This window comes from Astatotilapia calliptera, chromosome 6, assembly GCF_900246225.1.
Source record: "Astatotilapia calliptera chromosome 6, fAstCal1.2, whole genome shotgun sequence".
Taxonomy (NCBI): domain Eukaryota; kingdom Metazoa; phylum Chordata; class Actinopteri; order Cichliformes; family Cichlidae; genus Astatotilapia; species Astatotilapia calliptera.
Genome location: NC_039307.1, coordinates 2,023,641 through 2,043,647, shown reverse-complemented (window position 1 = coordinate 2,043,647; position 20,007 = coordinate 2,023,641). Strand labels below are relative to the sequence as shown.

General features: G+C 48.5%; 1 protein-coding gene across 6 annotated transcripts in view; it reads right to left on the bottom strand.

Moving 5' to 3' along the window:
- Positions 1 to 4,028: 4,028 nt before the first annotated feature.
- The window catches only part of sh3pxd2aa (SH3 and PX domains 2Aa), a 94,879-nt gene continuing 78,900 nt past the window's right edge, over positions 4,029 to 20,007 (bottom strand). For 3 of the 6 annotated variants that reach the window (XM_026169658.1, XM_026169660.1, XM_026169663.1), the window contains 7 exons: positions 17,658 to 17,741; positions 11,648 to 11,765; positions 9,396 to 9,793; positions 9,295 to 9,309; positions 8,847 to 8,896; positions 8,304 to 8,423; positions 4,029 to 7,913 (listed from right to left, as the gene is read on the bottom strand). In XM_026169658.1, the coding sequence (XP_026025443.1) occupies positions 5,799 to 7,913; positions 8,304 to 8,423; positions 8,847 to 8,896; positions 9,295 to 9,309; positions 9,396 to 9,793; positions 11,648 to 11,765; positions 17,658 to 17,741 (2,900 nt within the window). In that variant the 3' untranslated portion in view covers positions 4,029 to 5,798. The remainder of the gene's footprint in view (positions 7,914 to 8,303; positions 8,424 to 8,846; positions 8,897 to 9,294; positions 9,310 to 9,395; positions 9,794 to 11,647; positions 11,766 to 17,657; positions 17,742 to 20,007) is intronic. The other 3 variants (XM_026169659.1, XM_026169661.1, XM_026169662.1) reach the window with 2 other exon arrangements.

Below are 20,007 nucleotides of genomic sequence, written 5' to 3'. Positions count from 1 at the left end.
GGCGACTAAAGTCATGCGCTACAGTTTGAACCTGCTTAAAAACATGGCAATAAAAGCAGAAAGAAAAGAGAGAGTGAAAGAGTAGCACCTCCTTTGGTCCAACTCGAGGCCTGTAGTTGTTACTGACGTGCTGGTAACGAACTGTTTTTGTCAGAATCAAGAGATCGCGAGATCGCGAGCTCCACGGGCGCTTTGTTTTGGCACACTGCTTTCCACAGCAGGGTGGGGACAGATTCTACTCTACAAATGCACCGGTGAGTTAAAGAAAAACAGGCACCGCCTTTGCCATTAAAATACTACTTCAGCTGTCACTCAGCATCAGTCACTTGTGACAGCTCGCCTCGGCCACAGCGCTGGGCGCCGTCTCCCACGCAGGAAGCCACGGCGTTCTTTATTGGGAAGCCATTAGTGCTGAAATACTATCAGACTGGCTGAGGTTAATTAAGACACACTGTTGTGCTAACTGGAAACGGGGATTCAAACGGAGACAAAGAAAGCGCCGCCGAGGCACAGCGGCGCGCCTCCTTCCTCGACACAGCCTCCTCCTCTGGAGCTCCTGCTGATGCCTGCTGGCATCTCAAACGGCTGCGACTGCATGAGGAAGTTTTCAGAGTGACATAAATAATCTGCATCGCCTGATTTTCTGCACTTCTGTTTTACCTGCTTGAGAATGAGCCCTCAGCATCCGCGGCTCATCTCTGCTCTCACGCTCTAACAAGCAACCAGACGTTAATTAAAAACCTACAAAGCCCCCCTTACATGCACCTCACCTGCTCCCACACACTTACTGAAACTTTCCTATCCAACCTGCCTTCATCTCCTCCACCATCGCTCTGCCTGCCGCCGTCTTCTGAAACTTTTTTATGTCTTTCGTTTACAGCTTGAAGGCGTTTCATTAGAAGCCAGCGAGCCCTTCAAATCCCGCCTCACCCTTTTTACAACATTCAATTATTTTCTCAACAAAAACACGAGAGAATAAAGCAAAACATGAAGCCTTTGTCTTATTCTGAAAACTGTTTTCCACCAGCCGGCTCAGCTCTCACCCTCGGGGCTGCGTGAGATGTGAGCAGCAGGAGCTCATATCAGAGGTGGGACCAGTTCTGAAGTTCACCTGGAGACGGGCGGGGAGGCCGAGAGAAGCTGCTGCACCATCAAGTCGTTTCTCACAGACTTTGGAAACTTCAAGCGGCTCAATTAAAACTGTGTTTGACGTAATGAGACTTCACAGCTCGGCTCAGGAGAGGAGCTCATTAGGTGTGAGGTTTCTAGAAAGGTTAGAAGGAGTTTGATAAAACGGGCTTCCTGTTGAAGACATCATTGTTCATCTCCCTCCAATCAAAGCAGAGCTCCTCTCACCTCCCAGCCGCCTCGTCTCCTCGGATCCGCTATCTGATCCGTCGTCTGTCTGCCTGCATCCTACAAACCCCTCCTTGACCTCCGACTTCTCTTTTCTCCAACACACCTGCAAACGATCCATCTCATCACGCACATACACACACTCCACCCTGTCGGGCATCTTTGTGATCTCAGCGGCTCGGCTGTGTCGAGGAAGGAGACGGAGGTGAATCAAAAACACAAAACTGGAAAGGCGCCCGGGAGGCGCTGTCCGTTTGTTAGAATAAAAAGAGAGAGCGAGGAATCAGACGGCCAAGCGGAGCCGTCTCGCTCCGCTGACCTCCGGGAAGATGATGGAAAACTCGAGCGTTTCCTGTAAGACTCGCGGAAACCGTGTTGGCGTGGACACGCCTGCTGAGCTCTGCAGGTGAAAGGCATAAAGTAGCGGACGGTAACCGAGCTGTTATTAAAGAGCGAAACTCCAACGTATTATACTCTGACTATTTTCACTTTGCTGCTGAGAGTGAAAGCAGACTGACAGCACTGATGAAACGCTGGAAAAGCAGGAAGTGAGGGACAGGGCTGGGCCACATCATCCCGTTCATGGTAATACCGGTATAACGTTGGGCAACGATAAGAAAATATGGCGATAGAACGTGGGTAACACGCGCATGCGCAGTGCCTGTTTTCATACGCACATGGCGGAAAAAGCACGGCGGCGACGGAGAGAGGAGGTTGAACCAGAACTGGTTTATAAAAATGCTGCAACTCCAGTGGTGGAACTGGTTTAGCACAGTACTGTGCTTCAACATAATGTTACCGTATCGTGTGTATAACCTCTTTTTAAGTTCTGTGGATGTTATACATGGTTGTGCTGAGGATCTGTCGGCCAGTTTCCACTGGAAACGCCTTTTGGTTAAACTGTCAGCAAGGAGTTTGCACTGTGACAAGTTTATGTAGGCAACGGGCTGAAAACAGACGGCTCACAGACGGCTCACAGACGGGCGTGTCTGTTCGGCGGTCAGCAGTGACAGTAAGAAGGTTTCAGAACTGGCTTCCAGCTTTGACTGAAAACGAGTTTCAGAAATCTGCGAATCTCTCAGCAACAAAGCAAATGAGGGAATTTCCCACGATGATTTAAACGTGGAGTTAAACACAAAGTCAGCCGACCCCCAAAAAGGACCGGGCTCTGCGCGTCGGCCTCTGCGAACAGCACGATCTCTCTGCAAAGACAGCGTGGGGGGAAAAACAGGATTTTCTCTTTTTGGTGTTTATCCTGGAAGTTGATGGATTGAACTGAAACGGCCTGAAGGAGCGTTCGTCTCCCCGGTGTTTTGTTTACCGCCGAGACGCTGGCGTCGACGTCACTTTGCCAGCCGGCGGTCCCAAAGGTCAACATCGCCGCGGTGATCGCTGACGAAAAGGCCCGACTTGGTCTGACAGCCGTGGGGGTAAATGTCAAAAGAGGCATCCAAGCAGGTGGGCAGAGGACACAGTCCAGAGGGAGAGGAGGAAGAAAACAACAACACAGAAACAATCAAAGAATTCCATTCAGGCACAAACGTGACAGCTGAGGGCCCCCGACGATGACGATGATGATGGTGGGCCAGTGACTCTACGTCTGTGACGAAGATCCCAGATGGCTGTAATGTCACTACAGAATGGGTCAGCTGACGGAGGTCGCGGGAGCAGACATCCTCGTGTTAGTTCATCACGTCGCTGCTTTGGTCCGACGAGTGCTCTGACGTCAGGACCTCGCACACCTGCTCTCTGAAAACAGACTTAAACATGACACACTGGAAAAGACGGCAAAAGCCTCGTGACCGGCAGCCTGACCGGGAACATCTACTCCCGGCCCACTATGACCTTCCTCCTTTCGCTGAAGCGTTTTTGTCTTTTTTCTTCTTCTTTTTTTTAATCTATTGCACATTTCCTCGTGGGTTCAGAACGAAAGAAAAAAAGAGGAAATAAGAAAAACGAAGTAAAAGCATGAATAAAGATGCTACACAGCTAAACGCAGGCTCGACACAGAACGATTCCCTTACAAGTAAGTTCAGCTCAATCAAACAAAGCGATATGCAATAATAATAATAATAATAATGATGAATGTGCTGGAGCGAAATGTTCAGAGTGATTCGACACATTTACATAATGCCTTCGTCTCAAAGGATGGGGCCTGTCAGCACCCAGACGGTTACTGGTTTTATTTATAGGTCCATACATCAGTGATTTTATTACCATCACAGGACACGCTGATGGTTTCTGTTTGAATGAGGGGAACTGTGGAAATAATAATACTATTCATTATAAATATGCTTTTATCAGGCATTATGTAAAGCACAATAAAGATGAAGGAAGTGCCCATGATTTGCTAAAGCTGCAGCAAACAGCATCGAGAAAAAAAAAAAATCACTTTTCAGAAACTAAATTCTTGCCCAATGCGAAACAAAATGTGCAATAAAACAGTTTTAGCTGCACTAAGATTAAAAACAAAACAGTTTTTGTGGAGACTCACTGACCAGCAGCGCATTTCTTATTGCACTGAGGTAGGACTGCAGGAAAGCCTCAAAGTCACGTTGTAGTACCTTTCAATTACCACAAGAGGTCTCCAATTTGACCAAATCTCCTGCCACTGAGAGCAGAACTCATCCTCCTGTTTGGAAAATATGAAATAATTACAAAAAAACATTCAATAAATAACATGCTGAGTTTTTACTGCATCTTTACATTAATGCACCATAAAAGCAGTTTTTAAAGTGCACTAACTCACAAAACAGAACCACTTCGTTCCTCGTTATTGTCGGTGTGCGATCACAGAGAGACCACAAAAACACAAATATGGTTTTGTTAAAATAGATAACTGCGATCTAGCAGGTACTGCACTTTGTTTAGTACTATGATACTGTCCAGCAGGAACATAATGAGAAGTTTGTGTTCGTTAGAAAATGTATTTCAGCAGTCTTGAACATCAGCCATCAGAATTTTGAACTTTGACTCCTTTTGGAAGAATTATTTCTACCGTCACATTTCAAACAGTCGCTAATAACAATAAAATAGCTACTCTAGTCTCTGTTTAAATCCCAATACTGCACAGCAATATCTGATATTACAATTAACTGTTCACTTCCTTCAAGTGCTTCCAGATACTGATAGAAACCTCGTTTTAGGCAGTTTGGTGAAAGTGTGTTACCATTTGTACCGTAAGTAAACGGTAAAATCCCCAAAACTGCCAATGAAGTGATATCTCTCTTTGGTTCGATCACATTTTGGCCTCTAATCTATTCAAATAAATCCCTGGATTAAAGTTATTTCACTACGTTTCCAGTATGCTTGCAATTCATCACCTCGATAGCTGCATTATGACAACACAATATACACAAAATCATTAGTTCCTGGAGCTAAAAGCTGTGCAATGAGGTTATCCTTACGCTTGTATGAGGTCTCATTGTTCCGTTGCTTGTTCTGTATTTTTCAAGTTTCACAGGTTTGTTGGTTTTTTTAAATAAATTTGTTCTCCCAGATGACTACATCCAGGAAAAATGACACTAAGATATTTCTGTGGTATCTTTGATAGAAACAGTTTACAGAAACCGAGCGTCAGCCGTCTATTCTGCCAGAGTCGAGCTTTGGCTCGTCCAATTCAAGGCTGTCGGTGGAAAACAGATGTCACAAGAAAGCAGAAATAATTCTCTAAGGAAGACTTGCATCAGCACGAGACACGTTAACAGAAACAAACTAAAGAGAAGTTGTGATGATGAGATTCAACTATCGTCTTTGTTTGATGACTTTGTGGCTTAAAACAAATAAATCTTCTGGGAACTTGAGTCCCTTCACTCGTGCTTTTCTTTCTTTATCGAACTGAAGACGTCTAAATCCAAACTTTGCGCTTCGAACTCGTAACTTTGTATAGAAACGCTCTCGGTGGTGTTCATAGGACTATGGCACTCTGTAAAGATTTGGTTGATTTACTGGTTTGCCATCCACCATTTAGAACCTTCGTTCAGGTGACCAAATACAAAAGGCACTTATTGGCCATCGTAGTCAGTGATGGGCAGGATGAGCGTAGCCACTACTCTTCTCCGCTTCTGTGTTACATGACACAAACCTCTTTAAGAGGTCATCGCTCCCAGTTAGACCAGTTTACGTGTCAGACACAGCATCCACCTTGAACTTCCTCAACCAGTGTGGCCAATTCCATGTTTCTGTCTCTGCTTCCAGGTAAAATATTGAAAATCTTCCCACTCCTTTCGTATAAATTTTAGTAAACCAGCACTAAAAGTGTCCTTTTTTATCAGATTAAAACATCTTTCTCCTTACACAGTCTGACCGTATGTCAATTTTCAAGGACATATTGCTTAAGGGAGATTGCGGGTAACATTCTCAAGGAGTGATGCCGCCGCCCATGGGCCTAGAGCGGGGAATGGGGGCTGGGGGTGGGCGTGGCTACGGATGTAGGCTTGCCTTTATTTTTTCCGCTCAAGGTAGTTAGAGGGGACCCAGCCTTTGCGGGGAACCAGGCTGTCCTGCACCTGGCAGTACCACCACCCATTGGGGTTTCTCTCCAACACCTCCAGACAGGTTCCCTCTGTGAACCCCATGGTCTCCTCGTCGCCACGGTAATCGGCAATGGACACATACACATCCCTGCCAAGGTTGTTGTGGATCAGCTGGCTCTTCTCCAAGGGCTTGGGTCTGACCGTGGACACGGGGATACCGTTGCGTTGGTTAACTCTGCTCAGGGCGTCTTGGACATTGCTTGTGCTGAACGCGCTCCCCGAAGACAGACTGGAGCGTTCGGCAGGCCTCGTTTGGCTTTCAACAACTACGTGTGGCCGCACGGTGCTGAATGAGGCATTTCGGCGAACTCCAAGAGTGGCAGAACCAGAACCATAGTGATCGCTCCTGCCCAGCGACTCGTTCCTTCTCAAGGACCCTGTTGTGTAGTGCGTGTCCTTGGCTGGCTGCGTAGTGGTGACAAATACAGACTGAGGCCTCACCGCCACCTGGCGTACCCCGTTCCTCATCCTCACCCCTCCATTAACCATCCCAGATGGCTTCGAGAAGCCGCCGGGAGGCTTGGAAGGAATCGGTGGGGAGTTCCTCCTCAAGCCTTGATGCTGCTGCGTCAGGCCCTGAATATTAATGTTATTGAGGGCCAAAACATGCTGCTCATTCTTCTCCAGGCTGTTGGACTTACTCCCACCACTCCCGTGTCCGTCTAAGCCACCACCGTCGCCCATTTGTCTGACAGGTTCCAGGTAGTATGAGGGAGCCCAGCCTTCTTCGGAGCTCCAACGGATGTACCACCAACCACTCTCCTGTTTCTCCAAAACCTCGACCTCAGCCCCAGCTGGAAAACTGATCTCAGAGTCCTGGACTTTCTTATAGGCGTCCACGGAGCGGTAGAGATTGGGGCCCTCCACATCGGAGTCACCACGGCTTCCTTTGGAGTAAACAGAGGAGAGATCTGAGGTACTGCGTGAACACACCGAGTCCTCTGATGATATAACAGAAGCTGTTTCAGAGTCCTCCCCGCGAGAAGGTTTGAGGCTATGTCTAAACTGACTCGTAGGCCTCAGCTGTCGTCTCAGAGAGGTGATGTCCATCCTCTCTGGACTCTGGGGCTCTGATTTGGTCAAAAGGGGCTTAGGTCTGACGGAAGGCTTGGGCCTGGTGGAGGGGCTCTGGCCTATTCTCTGCTCCACCTCCCGGTTGAAGACAGGGCCTTTCTTGGAGCCTCTGCTCAATTCATCTGATGACGAGTGAGGGCTGTTATCCTGGGATCTGAAGCTGATATCTATGTGTCTGCCCAGGGTCTGGCTTCTCCGACTCATCTCTGGTGTCATGGTTTTCATGGGCCTGCCAGGTAGAGGCGAAGATCCGGAGGGTTTTCTTGGGACTGTGGAGGAATGGTAGCTCCGTGGGGAGTTAGGCTCACTGGAACCTTTAGTCAGGGTTCTTTCAACACCGCCGCTCGGCCTGAAGCCATCATTCTCATAGATACACTCCTCCTTAGCAACCTCCTCTACAGACCTGAAGGAGGTTCTTCGATGGGCGAAAACTGGAGACGCCTTGCAGACAGGAGGGGACGCCTTGCAGGAAGGAGGGGAGGCCTTGCAAACGGGAGGGGAGGCTTTGCAAACGGGAGGGGAGGCTTTGCAGGAAGGAGGGGAGGCCTTGCAAACGGGAGGGGAGGCCTTGCAGGATGGAGGGGAGCTGCTGTACTTGTCGCTGACCACACTGTTGATCTTCACATCGCGGGAACGCTCGTCCTTCAGGGGATCCGGTTCAGGCTCACCTTCGCATCCGACTGCAGGAATATCATATTCAGGTTCTTCGTACACAGCCCTGCTAGGCACCTCTGTGGTTTTGGAGGAAGAGTTAGCAGAAGGCGGAGCCTCCTCAGATTCTTGTTTTTTGACAGGTGGAGCTGGAGGAGGGACTTTGGGGCGGGTCAGTGTGCTGGACCTACGACTGAGGTTGGGCTTTTTGCGCTTGTCGATGTAGGAGCAGGGGGCCCAGCCCTCCATCTCCCCAATCTGCACGTACCACCAGCCTCCAGGATTCTTCTCTATTACCTGCACAACAAGGAGTAAAGAGTTACTGGAACAAATACTCACATATATATATATATATATATATATATATGTGTTTGCTACATACTAGTGATTAAAGACTGAGTAATACTGTAATAAGATCAATGATGCATCTGTTACTGCAGTCGTTAAAAGAATCACCTCAGTATAACTTAATAAAAAACCCCTGAAGGAATCTCTGTCATTATCTCCACCCTCATCCTGAATCCTGCACAGTGAATTCTGTCTACGTCATCACTTTCACACACAGTATCCAAGGTCGTCTCCTTTGTGCCTCAGCTTTCCTGCCTATCGGGGGAGCACTCAGTCTGCATACGTATTCAACAGGCCCCGTCTCATCTGAGCGACAGCACTGTAGATCTGGCCTCTTACATCAGCCTTTTGTCCTCCACGGAAACTGATGCCATCAGAGATCGAGGACTGGAAATCTGCTATAGTGTAATACTCTGCTTCCACAGCAGGGGGCTCTGGTGGCTTGGGTAACTGGAAGCCCTGTACAGCAAAGAGAGAGAGAAGTGAGCCGCTCACGTTGAGCCATCCTGTATCTGACACACATAAAACATAAGATGTGATTTATGACTGCATGCAATCATGATATATAAATATGAGGGTAAATGTAAGGTGTGCACGTGCGATACCGGGACAATCGCAGACATGCTGAAAATGTGTAAATGTGCCTCAATGGTTGCTATGCAACTCCTGCAGTAGTCTGAGAGCCAATTAGATTTTTTCTCTTTTTATATTATTTATTGGTATTTATCCTTGCACTGAAAGATTTTGCAGCTGTCTTCTTAAACACAAGAAGAGTCTCGACTGTGATCACGTGTACTTCAGCAGAAGCATGGCAACATCAGTGAGCACGCAGGAAAGGCGCTCTGGGTTTGTCAGTAAGCAGAAGCCAAACTGGAGTCTTACCAAGTTGGCGTCTCTTCTGGGGGGAGGTTTTTGCCGCAGATTAGGAGACCCTGATTAAAAATAATAAGATTTTATTAAGAATAATTCAGAAAAACGACCAAAGTAAAAGGTTGACACTCGCTGTAACAAACAAACACCAAACATTTAGTTCTAAGATGAATTATGTCACACTGGAAAGGACAACATATTTAAAGACAAGCAAAAGTAAGATTTGAAAGACTAATTTTGTCCTGGCTTTGGACGCCATGTGTGGAGCATCGGCTTGTTAAAAAATGGGCTCGTCCCAAAGGATGGATGGGTGGAGCCGAGCGATGTCTTAGTAACCACAAACTGACCACAGGTTCTTAGTTTGTGAGTGAAACCGAGGCCGAAACACACACCGAGCATGTTATCACATCAAAGGTTAGTGTGACAGAGCGCGGTTAGATGCAGCAGCCGTGTAGCTTACCTACGGCGCCGAATCCTGCACAAATGGAAAGGGGCACGTCTTAATGTTGCATTCAAGCTTTAGGCTGAACTTTAACCTTTACACACAACACGTTCTCTCACCGATTTCCACTCTGTGCGGTGCCACTCTTGCAACAGCCGGGGAGCCCGGCTCGCCTCTCGCTTTATTCTCATTCAGGGCGGCGCTCGCCGCTATTCCGAGACACGGGCTGTTGGTGTCCCGGCCCGCGCTCAGCCTGCGGCCTGTCGCGGCGTTGATTTCGGAGGGCATCGGCAGGCTGATCTCGCTCTTGGAGAAGTGGCGTTCCGGCGTGGTTCCGCCCTCTCCGTCTGTCTGGATGTCCTTCTCGCTAACAGACTTCTTTTGCAGCAGGTTGCTGATCTCCATGATGTTTCCGATGATCTCCACGGGGCCCGTCAGCGTCTTCTTCCGTGGGGAGAAATCCTCTTTAATCTTCTTCAAGTAGGAGGCCGGGGCCCAGCCCTCTTTCCCTAAATACCTGCAGCCCAAACACATAAAGACAGAACGTTTAATATGACATCGAGTTTATGTTCCCTTCATTATTATGATTGAACTCAGGATCAGGTAAAGCTGCCCTTTCCATACAGCACAGAGCAGGAAGTAGACTGTGCCAGGAGTGACCTGCTGTCCCACTGCAAAATCTCAGGTTTCACTCTTATTAGTTTCCCCTGACCCTCCCTGATCCTGGTTCTCTTCCTGCTAAAAGGGAGTTCTTTCTTCCTGCTATTGCCAGGTTCTTGCTCACAGGTGGAGGGAGCGCTCTCTTTATTTAATATTGCAATTTTCCAACATAAAGCACTTTGAGCCTGCATTCGGGAGTGAATTCCACAGCATGTCTTTATCCTGTCTTCCTTCTCTCACCCCAACCAATCACAACAGATGGCCCCGCCCCTCCCTGAGCCTGGTTCTGCCGGAGGTTTCTTCCTGTTAAAAGGGAGTTCTTCCTTCCCACTGTCGCCAAAGTGCTGCTCATATGATTGTTGGGTTCTTCTCTGTATGTATTATTGTAGGGTCTACCTTACAATATAAAGCAGCTTGAGGTGACTGCTGTTGTGATTTGGCGCTGTGTAAATAAAACTGAAATTAATTGAATTCATTTAGACTTTAGATCATGATGTTATTTTTTAACACTGATTGAATCTCTCGCTGAAGCCATTTTTTAAAACTCCAGCTGACATCCAGGTCTTCCCTCTCCATCACTGCTCTGCTCCCAACAATGAGCCAGCATTCAGTACACCTTGGTACATACATGTGTGTGTGTGTGCTACTGTTTCCTACTGCAGCTGTGTAGTAACAGTAGTGTAATGAGCTCAGCATGGGAGCTTCATTTAGCGCATTTTAATACACTCAGAAAAAAACGTGTGATTTGAGTAATGACTGAATGTATCGCAGCAGAGCTTTAATGCACTCGAGTACCATCCTAACTTAGTGCATGATGCCACTATGAGCTATACGTACAGTTAATAAATAACTGAAAAATTCCACAATTTTAAAAATGCATGAAATCACACCGAGTCAGATCCTGTGTGTTGCAATAAAGGCACAATTTTAATTCTGGTGATGTGAGTAGCCAAAGGCAAGTAAACAGAATGCATAATAGATGCAAAGAGATGCTGCTTCCCCACATTTAAGCAGACATTGTTATGCTAAACGAGTAATTTCAGAGTGCTTAGTGAAACAATAAGTAATGCTCCAAATGAAACTCCGAGTCATTTCCCCGGCACAGAAGAGACGCGACTGTTCCCTGTTTTCCGTTTCACGACTCCCAACTGCGACCACAAGGAGTCCCCGTAACTAAAAAAGCTTCATGCATGGACTTTGCTGTTTAAAGAAGGGCCCACTGAGAGCAGCGTGACTCAGACATGCATCTGCAGGATTATTTTCTGTTGGACACGGTGCTCAGAAATGACTCTGTGTGCACTGCAGGGAGTGCCAAAGAGCGAACAAGCTGTTAGGAAAGCAGTCAGTGTACATGACAAGTGCACACACGGCAGCTCGCGTACGCGCCTCAAACAGGAGCTCTGGATCCATGTTTGTGTACGCGTTGGTATGTGAGGCTCCACAAGGCGTCATGTGATAGTAATCAGCTGTGCAGCGGAGCGCCCGGGGACTCGAGGAACTGAACAACTGTGAGGAAATACACACCGGCTGAGTAAACGACACACACGTGCAAACACGCAGGCGGCCCTGACGCCACCATATGTTAACGCTTTCTTCTCGGCGCCATTATGCAAATGAGAGCTCCAGGAAATTGTTGCTCTGATCGCCGAGACAACGACGAGCAACAGCCTCGCGGTGAAATGTGCGGGTTTGGCGTGCACCGTTTACCCACCTGATGTACCACCAGCCCTCCAGGTTCTTTTGGATGACCTCCACGGTGACCCCTTTCTCAAAGCTCACCTCGTCTTTTCCTTGGCTGGTGTACGGCTGGATCGTCACATATTTCTCCTCTGCGGGGGTAAAGGAGAGAGGAAACAAGATCATTGAAAAGTCTCACACTGCTGTAGATTACACCATCTCAGAGGGAGAAAACGGTCAGTGTGACCCACTTTAGACACCATTTGCACACCAACAGAAACACGAACCTCTCGTCTTTGACCTGCACATAAATAGCAAACGGCGCCCTCTACAGGCGGAACCTTTAGGCCTCGCTCAGGCTACATGAACCCAGATTCAGAATCATTACCACGCAGCTCTCAAAGAGAGAAGATCCAGAAGCAGCAGCTGGTGCTGATGGTGGTCACGAGGCTGCTGCACGTCTGATGCATGAATACAAATGGCAGCTGTTGTAACGCAGATCACGGTTTCCTAATAATTACAGAATTACAGTATTTTACTACAATTAAAACCCTGTTAGGATAAACCTAAGTAAACCTACGTCACAGCCTTTCCTGTTTCACCCAGCACGAGCGCTCCCTTTAAAGCTCACGTCTTTGGTCCACTAATGTGCAGCAGAGTGGAATTACTGACCCAGAACCTGCACTCAAAAACACACTGGGTGTGGAGGTGAGCACTTGCAGATGGACAGAGAATAACAAGAGTCAGATCTGAGGCATCTGATAAATGTTGTTATGGTCGTCTCGAGCCGAGCGTGTGCATCAGTTTGTTGTCTCTAATTCTTTCATCTGGAAGAAAAGATGAAAGATTCAATTAATCTCATCTGTGTTTGTTTTTTCGTGAGCTGTACACGTGCGTCCGTCTCCGAATTCACGCGTTGCTGGCGTCACAGAGCCGCGAGCCGAGTGGGCGGGACTGTAAATCAGTGCTGCAAACAACAGCGCGGTGATAAACCTCAGGGACGCCCCACCCCTGCCGTCAGCAGCTGATCCACCACCACCGACAGGTCGAGACACCCTGACCTGGCTTTGTGTCAGGATGAATCAACGTGAGGAGATGTGCTGTAATTGAATTTGAGTCAAGGTCTCCAGTGAAGCTGTGTCAGCAGGGTGTGAGAGCGACTGTTCTCCCATTAGCAAATTGCATCCTGAGAGAACATAAATCTCCTGTGATCAGTCTTTGTTTTTGTCCTTTGCTAAATCAAACTACATCTGAAGCGTCTGCATGGAGCTCTAGCTCAGGAATGCATTAGCAGCCGGGGACGGGGGGGGGGGGGCTCCATTCGGTGGAATAACCCAAGTTTTCCACACTTTTCTCTGCTTCACTCAGCTTTCTGCAGCTCCTGGTAGCAGACCCAAACCATCTGGTTGCCAGGCAGCATAAAGCGCCTAGGACGTTGGGCCGCATTCGAGAGCGGCGGTGGACGAAAAAGCCACGAGAGCTGAAGTCTGACATGACTACAGTGAGCACTGCTCCAGCTTTAATGCTGAGACTGTTTCTGATGGTGGAAAAAAGGCGACCGGTCCAGGAGTCTTTAGCCTGTTTGCAGCCAGGAGCACTCGCTGCCGTGAAACTCGTCTGTGACCTCACGTCATCGGGACGACTTTTTCAGCCAGTAAACCTCAGCAGGCTCGTTCTCTGCCTCCGTTACTAAATATGTTGCAGGACAGATCAAAAACATCTTTGTAGCGGATCGATGTTGATTCAATTCTCATATTTTTGGGCCGTATGCTGGGAACAGGTCGTGTGCCTCTCATATAAAACCTGCTGTTCCCATCGCTCTGATGTTTTTGTGGTTACTCCAGTTCATATAGGGTGACAGACGGGGTTTACGGGGTCAACTGTGTTGACCACAGGTCGCCCCGTCATGTCAAATTAGCAATGCTAATGCCCTGTAAACACCTGAAAGCTCGGGATTCACTGATAACACAGATCTTCACAGTCGCTGACAAACTGACTTCTGGAGTCCTGTTACACCCCAAAAGCTGCTTCCATCAGGGTCCTTGATTAACAGCTGAACGGAGGCTACGTCCACACTAATGCGCCTGATGGTGGTTGGGAAAGCCGGTCATTGAAGAGACAACAGGAATTTCCTGTGAAGAGTCTGCTCTTTAAGGTAAAGCAGCGTTTAACAGCTGTAGCTGACACGCCCTGCTCGCACACTATCCTCCACAGTTCAAGCAACAACTTTCTAACCAGCGTCGCACCAGCAGCCTCACTGTGTGTCTGGGACTTTCACATTTTACTTTCACCACCCAGAAACGTTTTAATGGAGGCACGGTGTGTACCAACATCACAAAATTGGAACGACACCACCGAGCAATAAAAGCTAAAAAGCTAAGGTGTCTTAAACAGCAGGAATTAGAGAGCAGCTTGGTTCTCTGGTGGCGACAGCTAGTCGAGTGACTCATCCACGCTGCAGAGGTCTGTGTGATTAAAAGCAGGCTACAGATTGGGCCGCTGCCCCACTTTCACACTTTCCATTGGATCGTTGGGTCGTTCTGGGAGACGCAGCTGTAGTCAGGCGACATTCCCGCGGACATGGCCGACCCGTATGGTCACATTCCATGAACGAAGCGGTAAACCTTTAATATTTCTACATTAGCCACTACGGCTGGTGACAAAGAGGTCCCCACTCTGAATTCATAACCAGCTGAGTGGGAGATGTGAATGAGTAATGCCCCCCTGCTTCTCAACCACATTTCAGATAAGATAAAACTTTATTAATCCCTCAGGTGGGTTCCTCTGTTTCCAAGAGCACAGCAAGTTACAGAACGTGAGCAGAATATTATATATACACATATATATAAATACAGAGACATGTGTAAATAAAATATACGAAAGGGATAAATAGAATAAATAGGAACAAGAATACAAGGGAACTGCACGTTTCAAGTATTGAAATCTATTGCACTGTTGGATATTAACAAAAAGTATTGCACAGTGAGGTGAAGAGGCACTACAGCTTAGTTGTTCCCCCCTCCTCTGTCCTCCTGTCTCCCCTCCCTCTCCCCTCCAGAGAGGAGTTATGGCCGTGTGCAGAGGATGCCCAGCATTGTCCATAATGTCCATCAGTTTCTTTAATGTCCTTTTCTCTGCCACTGTCACCAGAGTGTCCAGCTTCATGCCGACCACAGAGCTAGCCCTCCTGATCAGTTTCTCCAGCCTGGATGAGTCCCTCTTTGCTGTGCTGCTCCCCCAGCACACCACAGCATAGAAAAGTACTCCAGCAACCACCGACTGGTAAAACATCCTCAGGAGCTTCCTGCAGATGTTAAAAGACCTCAGCCTCCTGAGGAAGTACAGTCGGCTTTGGGCTTTTTTATACAGGTGCTCTGTGTTGCATGACCAGTCCAGGTTGTTGTCCACCCACAGCCCGAGGTACTTGTACGTGTTGACCACCTCCACCTTTCTCTAACGTGGCCGTGACGTACAACTCCATCTCCATCATACTGCTCTCATTTACAGCCCGCTTTAGGTCAACTTCAACACTTCCATCAGGAGCCCACTCTGTAGATCAGCCGGGTCGGATTAACCATTAATCAGTGCTCTGCTGCCTGCTGGTCCAGGACTGAGTGGACGCAGCGCTTCAGTCGGGGAATGTAAAGAGAAACAAAGATGGTTCTTAGAGGTTTTCCCTTGTTTTCTGGGCTCGGGACGAGCTTCCGTAAACACGGCACAGCTACAAGGCGACAAACCGACAGTCTGGATTAGAAAGCGCCGGCTCGCTCCTCAGCAAAGAGACGCTTGTTTGTTTCTCTCACGTTTCAGCATTTACGCAAAAATGACTCGACAAAACCACAAGTATCCAAAAATTAAAACTGAAATGTGAAAGTCATAAACAGTCTTTCAAAGCTAATGAAGCAACAACACTGTTACGCAACCATTTACATGACGGGGCTCGGCGGCCGTCGAGGTCGCGGCGCTCGTGCTGCGGGTGCCGAGCGCTTCATTATCTAAATCTGTTTAATGCGGTCCAATTATTTTGCTTCTCAGCGAGAGCCGGGGAGTGTTCCACGTCTGAGGGAGCAAGATTTGAGATTTTACTGTCAGAGCTGACTCATGGCCACCCAATATGCTGCAGATACTGGGCCACTTGTTGTTTTTGTGTTAGTTGTTCACCGATGCAGATTACGTGAAAGGAGAGCTGCAGCTACAGCTGTGTGATTAAAAACACTGTATTAGTGTATCGAGCAGCAGACCGAGCCTGACAAAAGGACTCGTGTTAGAACAGCCTGAGCTTCTAACTCACAGGGATTACAAACACCGAGCGCCCTACTTGACTTAATCGTTCACTTTGGCCACGTTTAACACAAACATCCACATCCAGGAAATAAAGAAGAACACAACAGCTCCCACTTAATGCTGCTGAGACAGGACCACACATCAAAGAGTCATTTTATCTTAAACAGTCTCCAAATTATTAACCTCTAACATCTCATTTACCCTGAACTGTTGCACAGATCTTTGTGGCCACACAGAAATGGTAAATGGCCTGTATTTGTATAGCTTTACTCGTCCCTAAGGACCCCAAAGCGCTTTACATATCCAGTCATCCACCCATTCACACACACACTGGTGATGGCAGCTACATTGTAGCCACAGCCGCCCTGGGGCGCACTGACAGAGGCGAGGCTGCCGGACACTGGCGCCACCGGGCCCTCTGACCACCACCAGTAGGCAACGGGTGAAGTGTCTTGCCCAAGGACACAACGACCGAGACTGTCCAAGCCGGGGCTCAAACTGGCAACCTTCCGATTACAAGGCGAACTCCCAACTCTTGAGCCACGATCGCCCCTACAGAGACACACAGAGACACACAGGGTCACACAGAGACACACAGGGTCACACAGAGACACACAGGGACACACAGAGACACACAGGGAGACACAGGGACACACAGAGACACACAGGGACACACAGGGACACACAGAGACACACAGGGACACACAGGGACACACAGGGACACACAGAGACACACAGAGACACACAGGGACACACAGAGACACACAGGGACACACAGGGACACACAGGGACACACAGAGACACACAGAGACACACAGGGACACACAGGGACACACAGAGACACACAGGGAGACACAGGGACACACAGAGACACACAGGGAGACACAGGGACACACAGGGAGACACACAGGGAGACACAGGGACACACAGGGACACACAGAGACACACAGGGACACACAGAGACACACAGGGAGACACAGGGACACACAGAGACACACAGGGACACACAGGGACACACAGGGACACACAGAGACACACAGAGACACACAGGGACACACAGGGACACACAGAGACACACAGAGACACACAGGGACACACAGGGACACACACAGGGTCACACAGGGTCACACAGAGACACACAGGGAGACACAGAGACACACAGGGACACACAGGGACACACAGGGACACACACAGGGTCACACAGGGTCACACAGAGACACACAGGGACACACAGGGACACACAGGGACACACAGGGTCACACAGAGACACACAGAGACACACAGGGACACACAGGGACACACAGAGACACACAGGGACACACAGGGACACACAGAGACACACAGGGACACACAGGGACACACAGGGTCACACAGGGACACACAGGGTCACACAGGGACACACAGGGTCACACAGAGACACACAGGGACACACAGGGTCACACAGAGACACACAGGGACACACAGGGACACACAGAGACACACAGGGAGACACAGGGACACACAGGGTCACACAGGGACACACAGAGACACACAGGGTCACACAGGGACACACAGGGTCACACAGGGACACACAAGATCAGATGGGGTCACCAGAGAAACATGCATCTGATGACAAAAACTGCAAAATGTAAAAGTCCTGTGTGTGTGTCTCTGTTTGTGTGTGTCTTTCTGTGTGTGTGTGTCTCTGTGTGTGTGTCTGTCTGTGCGTGTGTGTCTCTGTGTGTCTGTCTCTGTGTGTGTTTGTGTGTTTTCATGTTCACCTCTGCTCTGCTGGCGGTTAACTATACCGCCGAGGGTCCAGCGGCGGTCCAGCCTCTTCAGGTGGGCTTTGCGTCTCTTAGTAACTGATGAGGGGGAGGGGGGGCGGAGCAGCAACCAAAAGACAAAACAGACGAGTTAGTGTAAGAAGCACGTTTTAGCAAAATGAGCTGTTAGTCGTCATGAACACGTTCAAACTGCTTCTCTTACAGGAAGTGTGTCTGTGAGTTTTAAAGACTGGGTGAGAAACGAAGCGGGACGAGTCATTTCAGCCATCAAATCCTCTGCAGTACCACGGAAACGAAATGAGGGGAGCAGGTGGACTGCTTGGTGCAAACTGACTGTGTTGGACTTAAGAGGACAGTAATTGTATTTTGCCTGGAACAGCAGACCATGGCATGGCTGGAGGAACCAGCGTGTAAGCTACAAACCCCACCACACTGATTATCAGGGACCAGTGTGACCAGCACGCTACATGCTGTTTGTTAGCACCAGCTGATAATTTAGCACTCTTCCAAATGTGGACACGTCCGCCTTAACAAATCAGCAAAGCCGGGAACACAGCGGTGTCGCGTTCAGGCTCCGATGTCATCGTCAGAGCTAATAAGCTCCTGCTTGCTGTTCCAACAAACACAATGCAGCTTATTTTAGGAGCATCCCAGAAGCTCTGCTCCACATCGCTTAAAATAGCACCGGCTCGATTTCCTGCAGGATCCATACCAAGCTACACGGCGCAGCTATCAGAGGCTCAAATCTGAAACAAGTTCACTGAAGTGCTTCTGACGTCCAGTGTGACCTGCGGCGGTGCAGATGCACACCACGTTTAATCCTGCTAACACTGACGCTTCAAAAGCCGATAAGGACGTCACCGTGGTTACGTTCATGGTTATTATGCCGTCTGCGGTTATCGCACACACGAGAACACCAATCACAGACACAGCTCCAGGATCTCCGAGGGCCTCGACACATTATGCGGCTGCCGTGTGTCGAACTCTTAACCTCGAAGCTTGTACGACGAAGCAGCGATCAAACATCGTGAGCCGGTTTCCTGTTCTGCTGCCTCCTGAGGGAAAAATATTAATGACGGGAAGGATGGAGGGAAACAGCAGTTGTCCTCCGTCTTTCTTTTGCCTGCAGTAATTTCATTTCTTCTCCGTCTTCTGTCCTCGCTCATCTCTCCATCGCTCCTCTGACTCTGCTCCTTGTCACTCGCTGTCCCTTTTGATTCCTCTCCGGCGCTCCTTCCATCCCACCGAGCGCCATCCCGCTCCCGTTGACCTCTTAATTGATATATTGGCTTAAAGGAAGGGACACAGGGAAATGTTATTTGGAGGTAATTTCAGCAGGGCTGGGCGCGCCTGTCGGTTCCTCCCTAGCGAGCTGAGCTGTCAGTGGAATTAGGTTACCGACCACGCGGAGATAATGAGACGTAAGAGACGATGGGAAGCAGGAAGGGAGAGATCAGGAATGAGAAGTGACAATGTGTGCAAACACAAAGACACCAGGCCTAACGGGAAAATGGGACTGACGGAGGATGAGGGGGAAGAGAGTGCATGTGTAGCTGTGAGCTTTGTGCAGTTAATGTCAGCCTCAGATGCCAGCTGATGCCAACTCTGGTTTATTTGAGGCTTTTTAACAGAGTATTCTTACGCAACGTTGCTCCTGTAATCCGGTTCCTCTACCTGGTGTTCAGTCACTTACTCTGGAACCACAAAAGGCTTTAAACAACTTTCTACATGCCTGAGATACGTGGCTGTATTGATAGATCTGCTCTGACTGGCATCATATCGAGGCACAAGTAAAGGAAAGAACTGCAGCCTGAAGATTGGGGCTCACAGTGTTGCACCTCTAAAATAATCGAATGAGATTAAAAGACAGAAAAGAAACATAAAATGAGAAATAACGCAAATAAAATTAGTCTGAACTGATTCTGGTTTAAAAATAGAATAAAATTGGGTTTTCAAATGTTGTGGAGGGGAGGTTCCCGGTTTAGGAGCAGTCACAGCAAAGGACCTCGGGACAGCTCGGACAGCGAACTCGTGCAATGCCGGACAAAAGCCAGTTCAAAAAGTGACAGTAACGATGCTAGTATGGAAATATGTGGTCTCGCTTTCGAGTGCTGGTTAGTAACAGTGCTGCAGCGCTTTGGACCTGCTGCAGTCGGCTCACTGATAACAGACTGACACCAGAGTAAAGATGAAACGAAGGCATGGACAGCTCTCTCAAGGAATAGCTTCACTTTTGTGAGCAGCTGGAAATGAAAGAAACGAGCTGTGATGACATCATTGATCTGTTTGTCAAAGTACGCTGTATATGACAGAAAATGTAACACACACACACACACACACACAG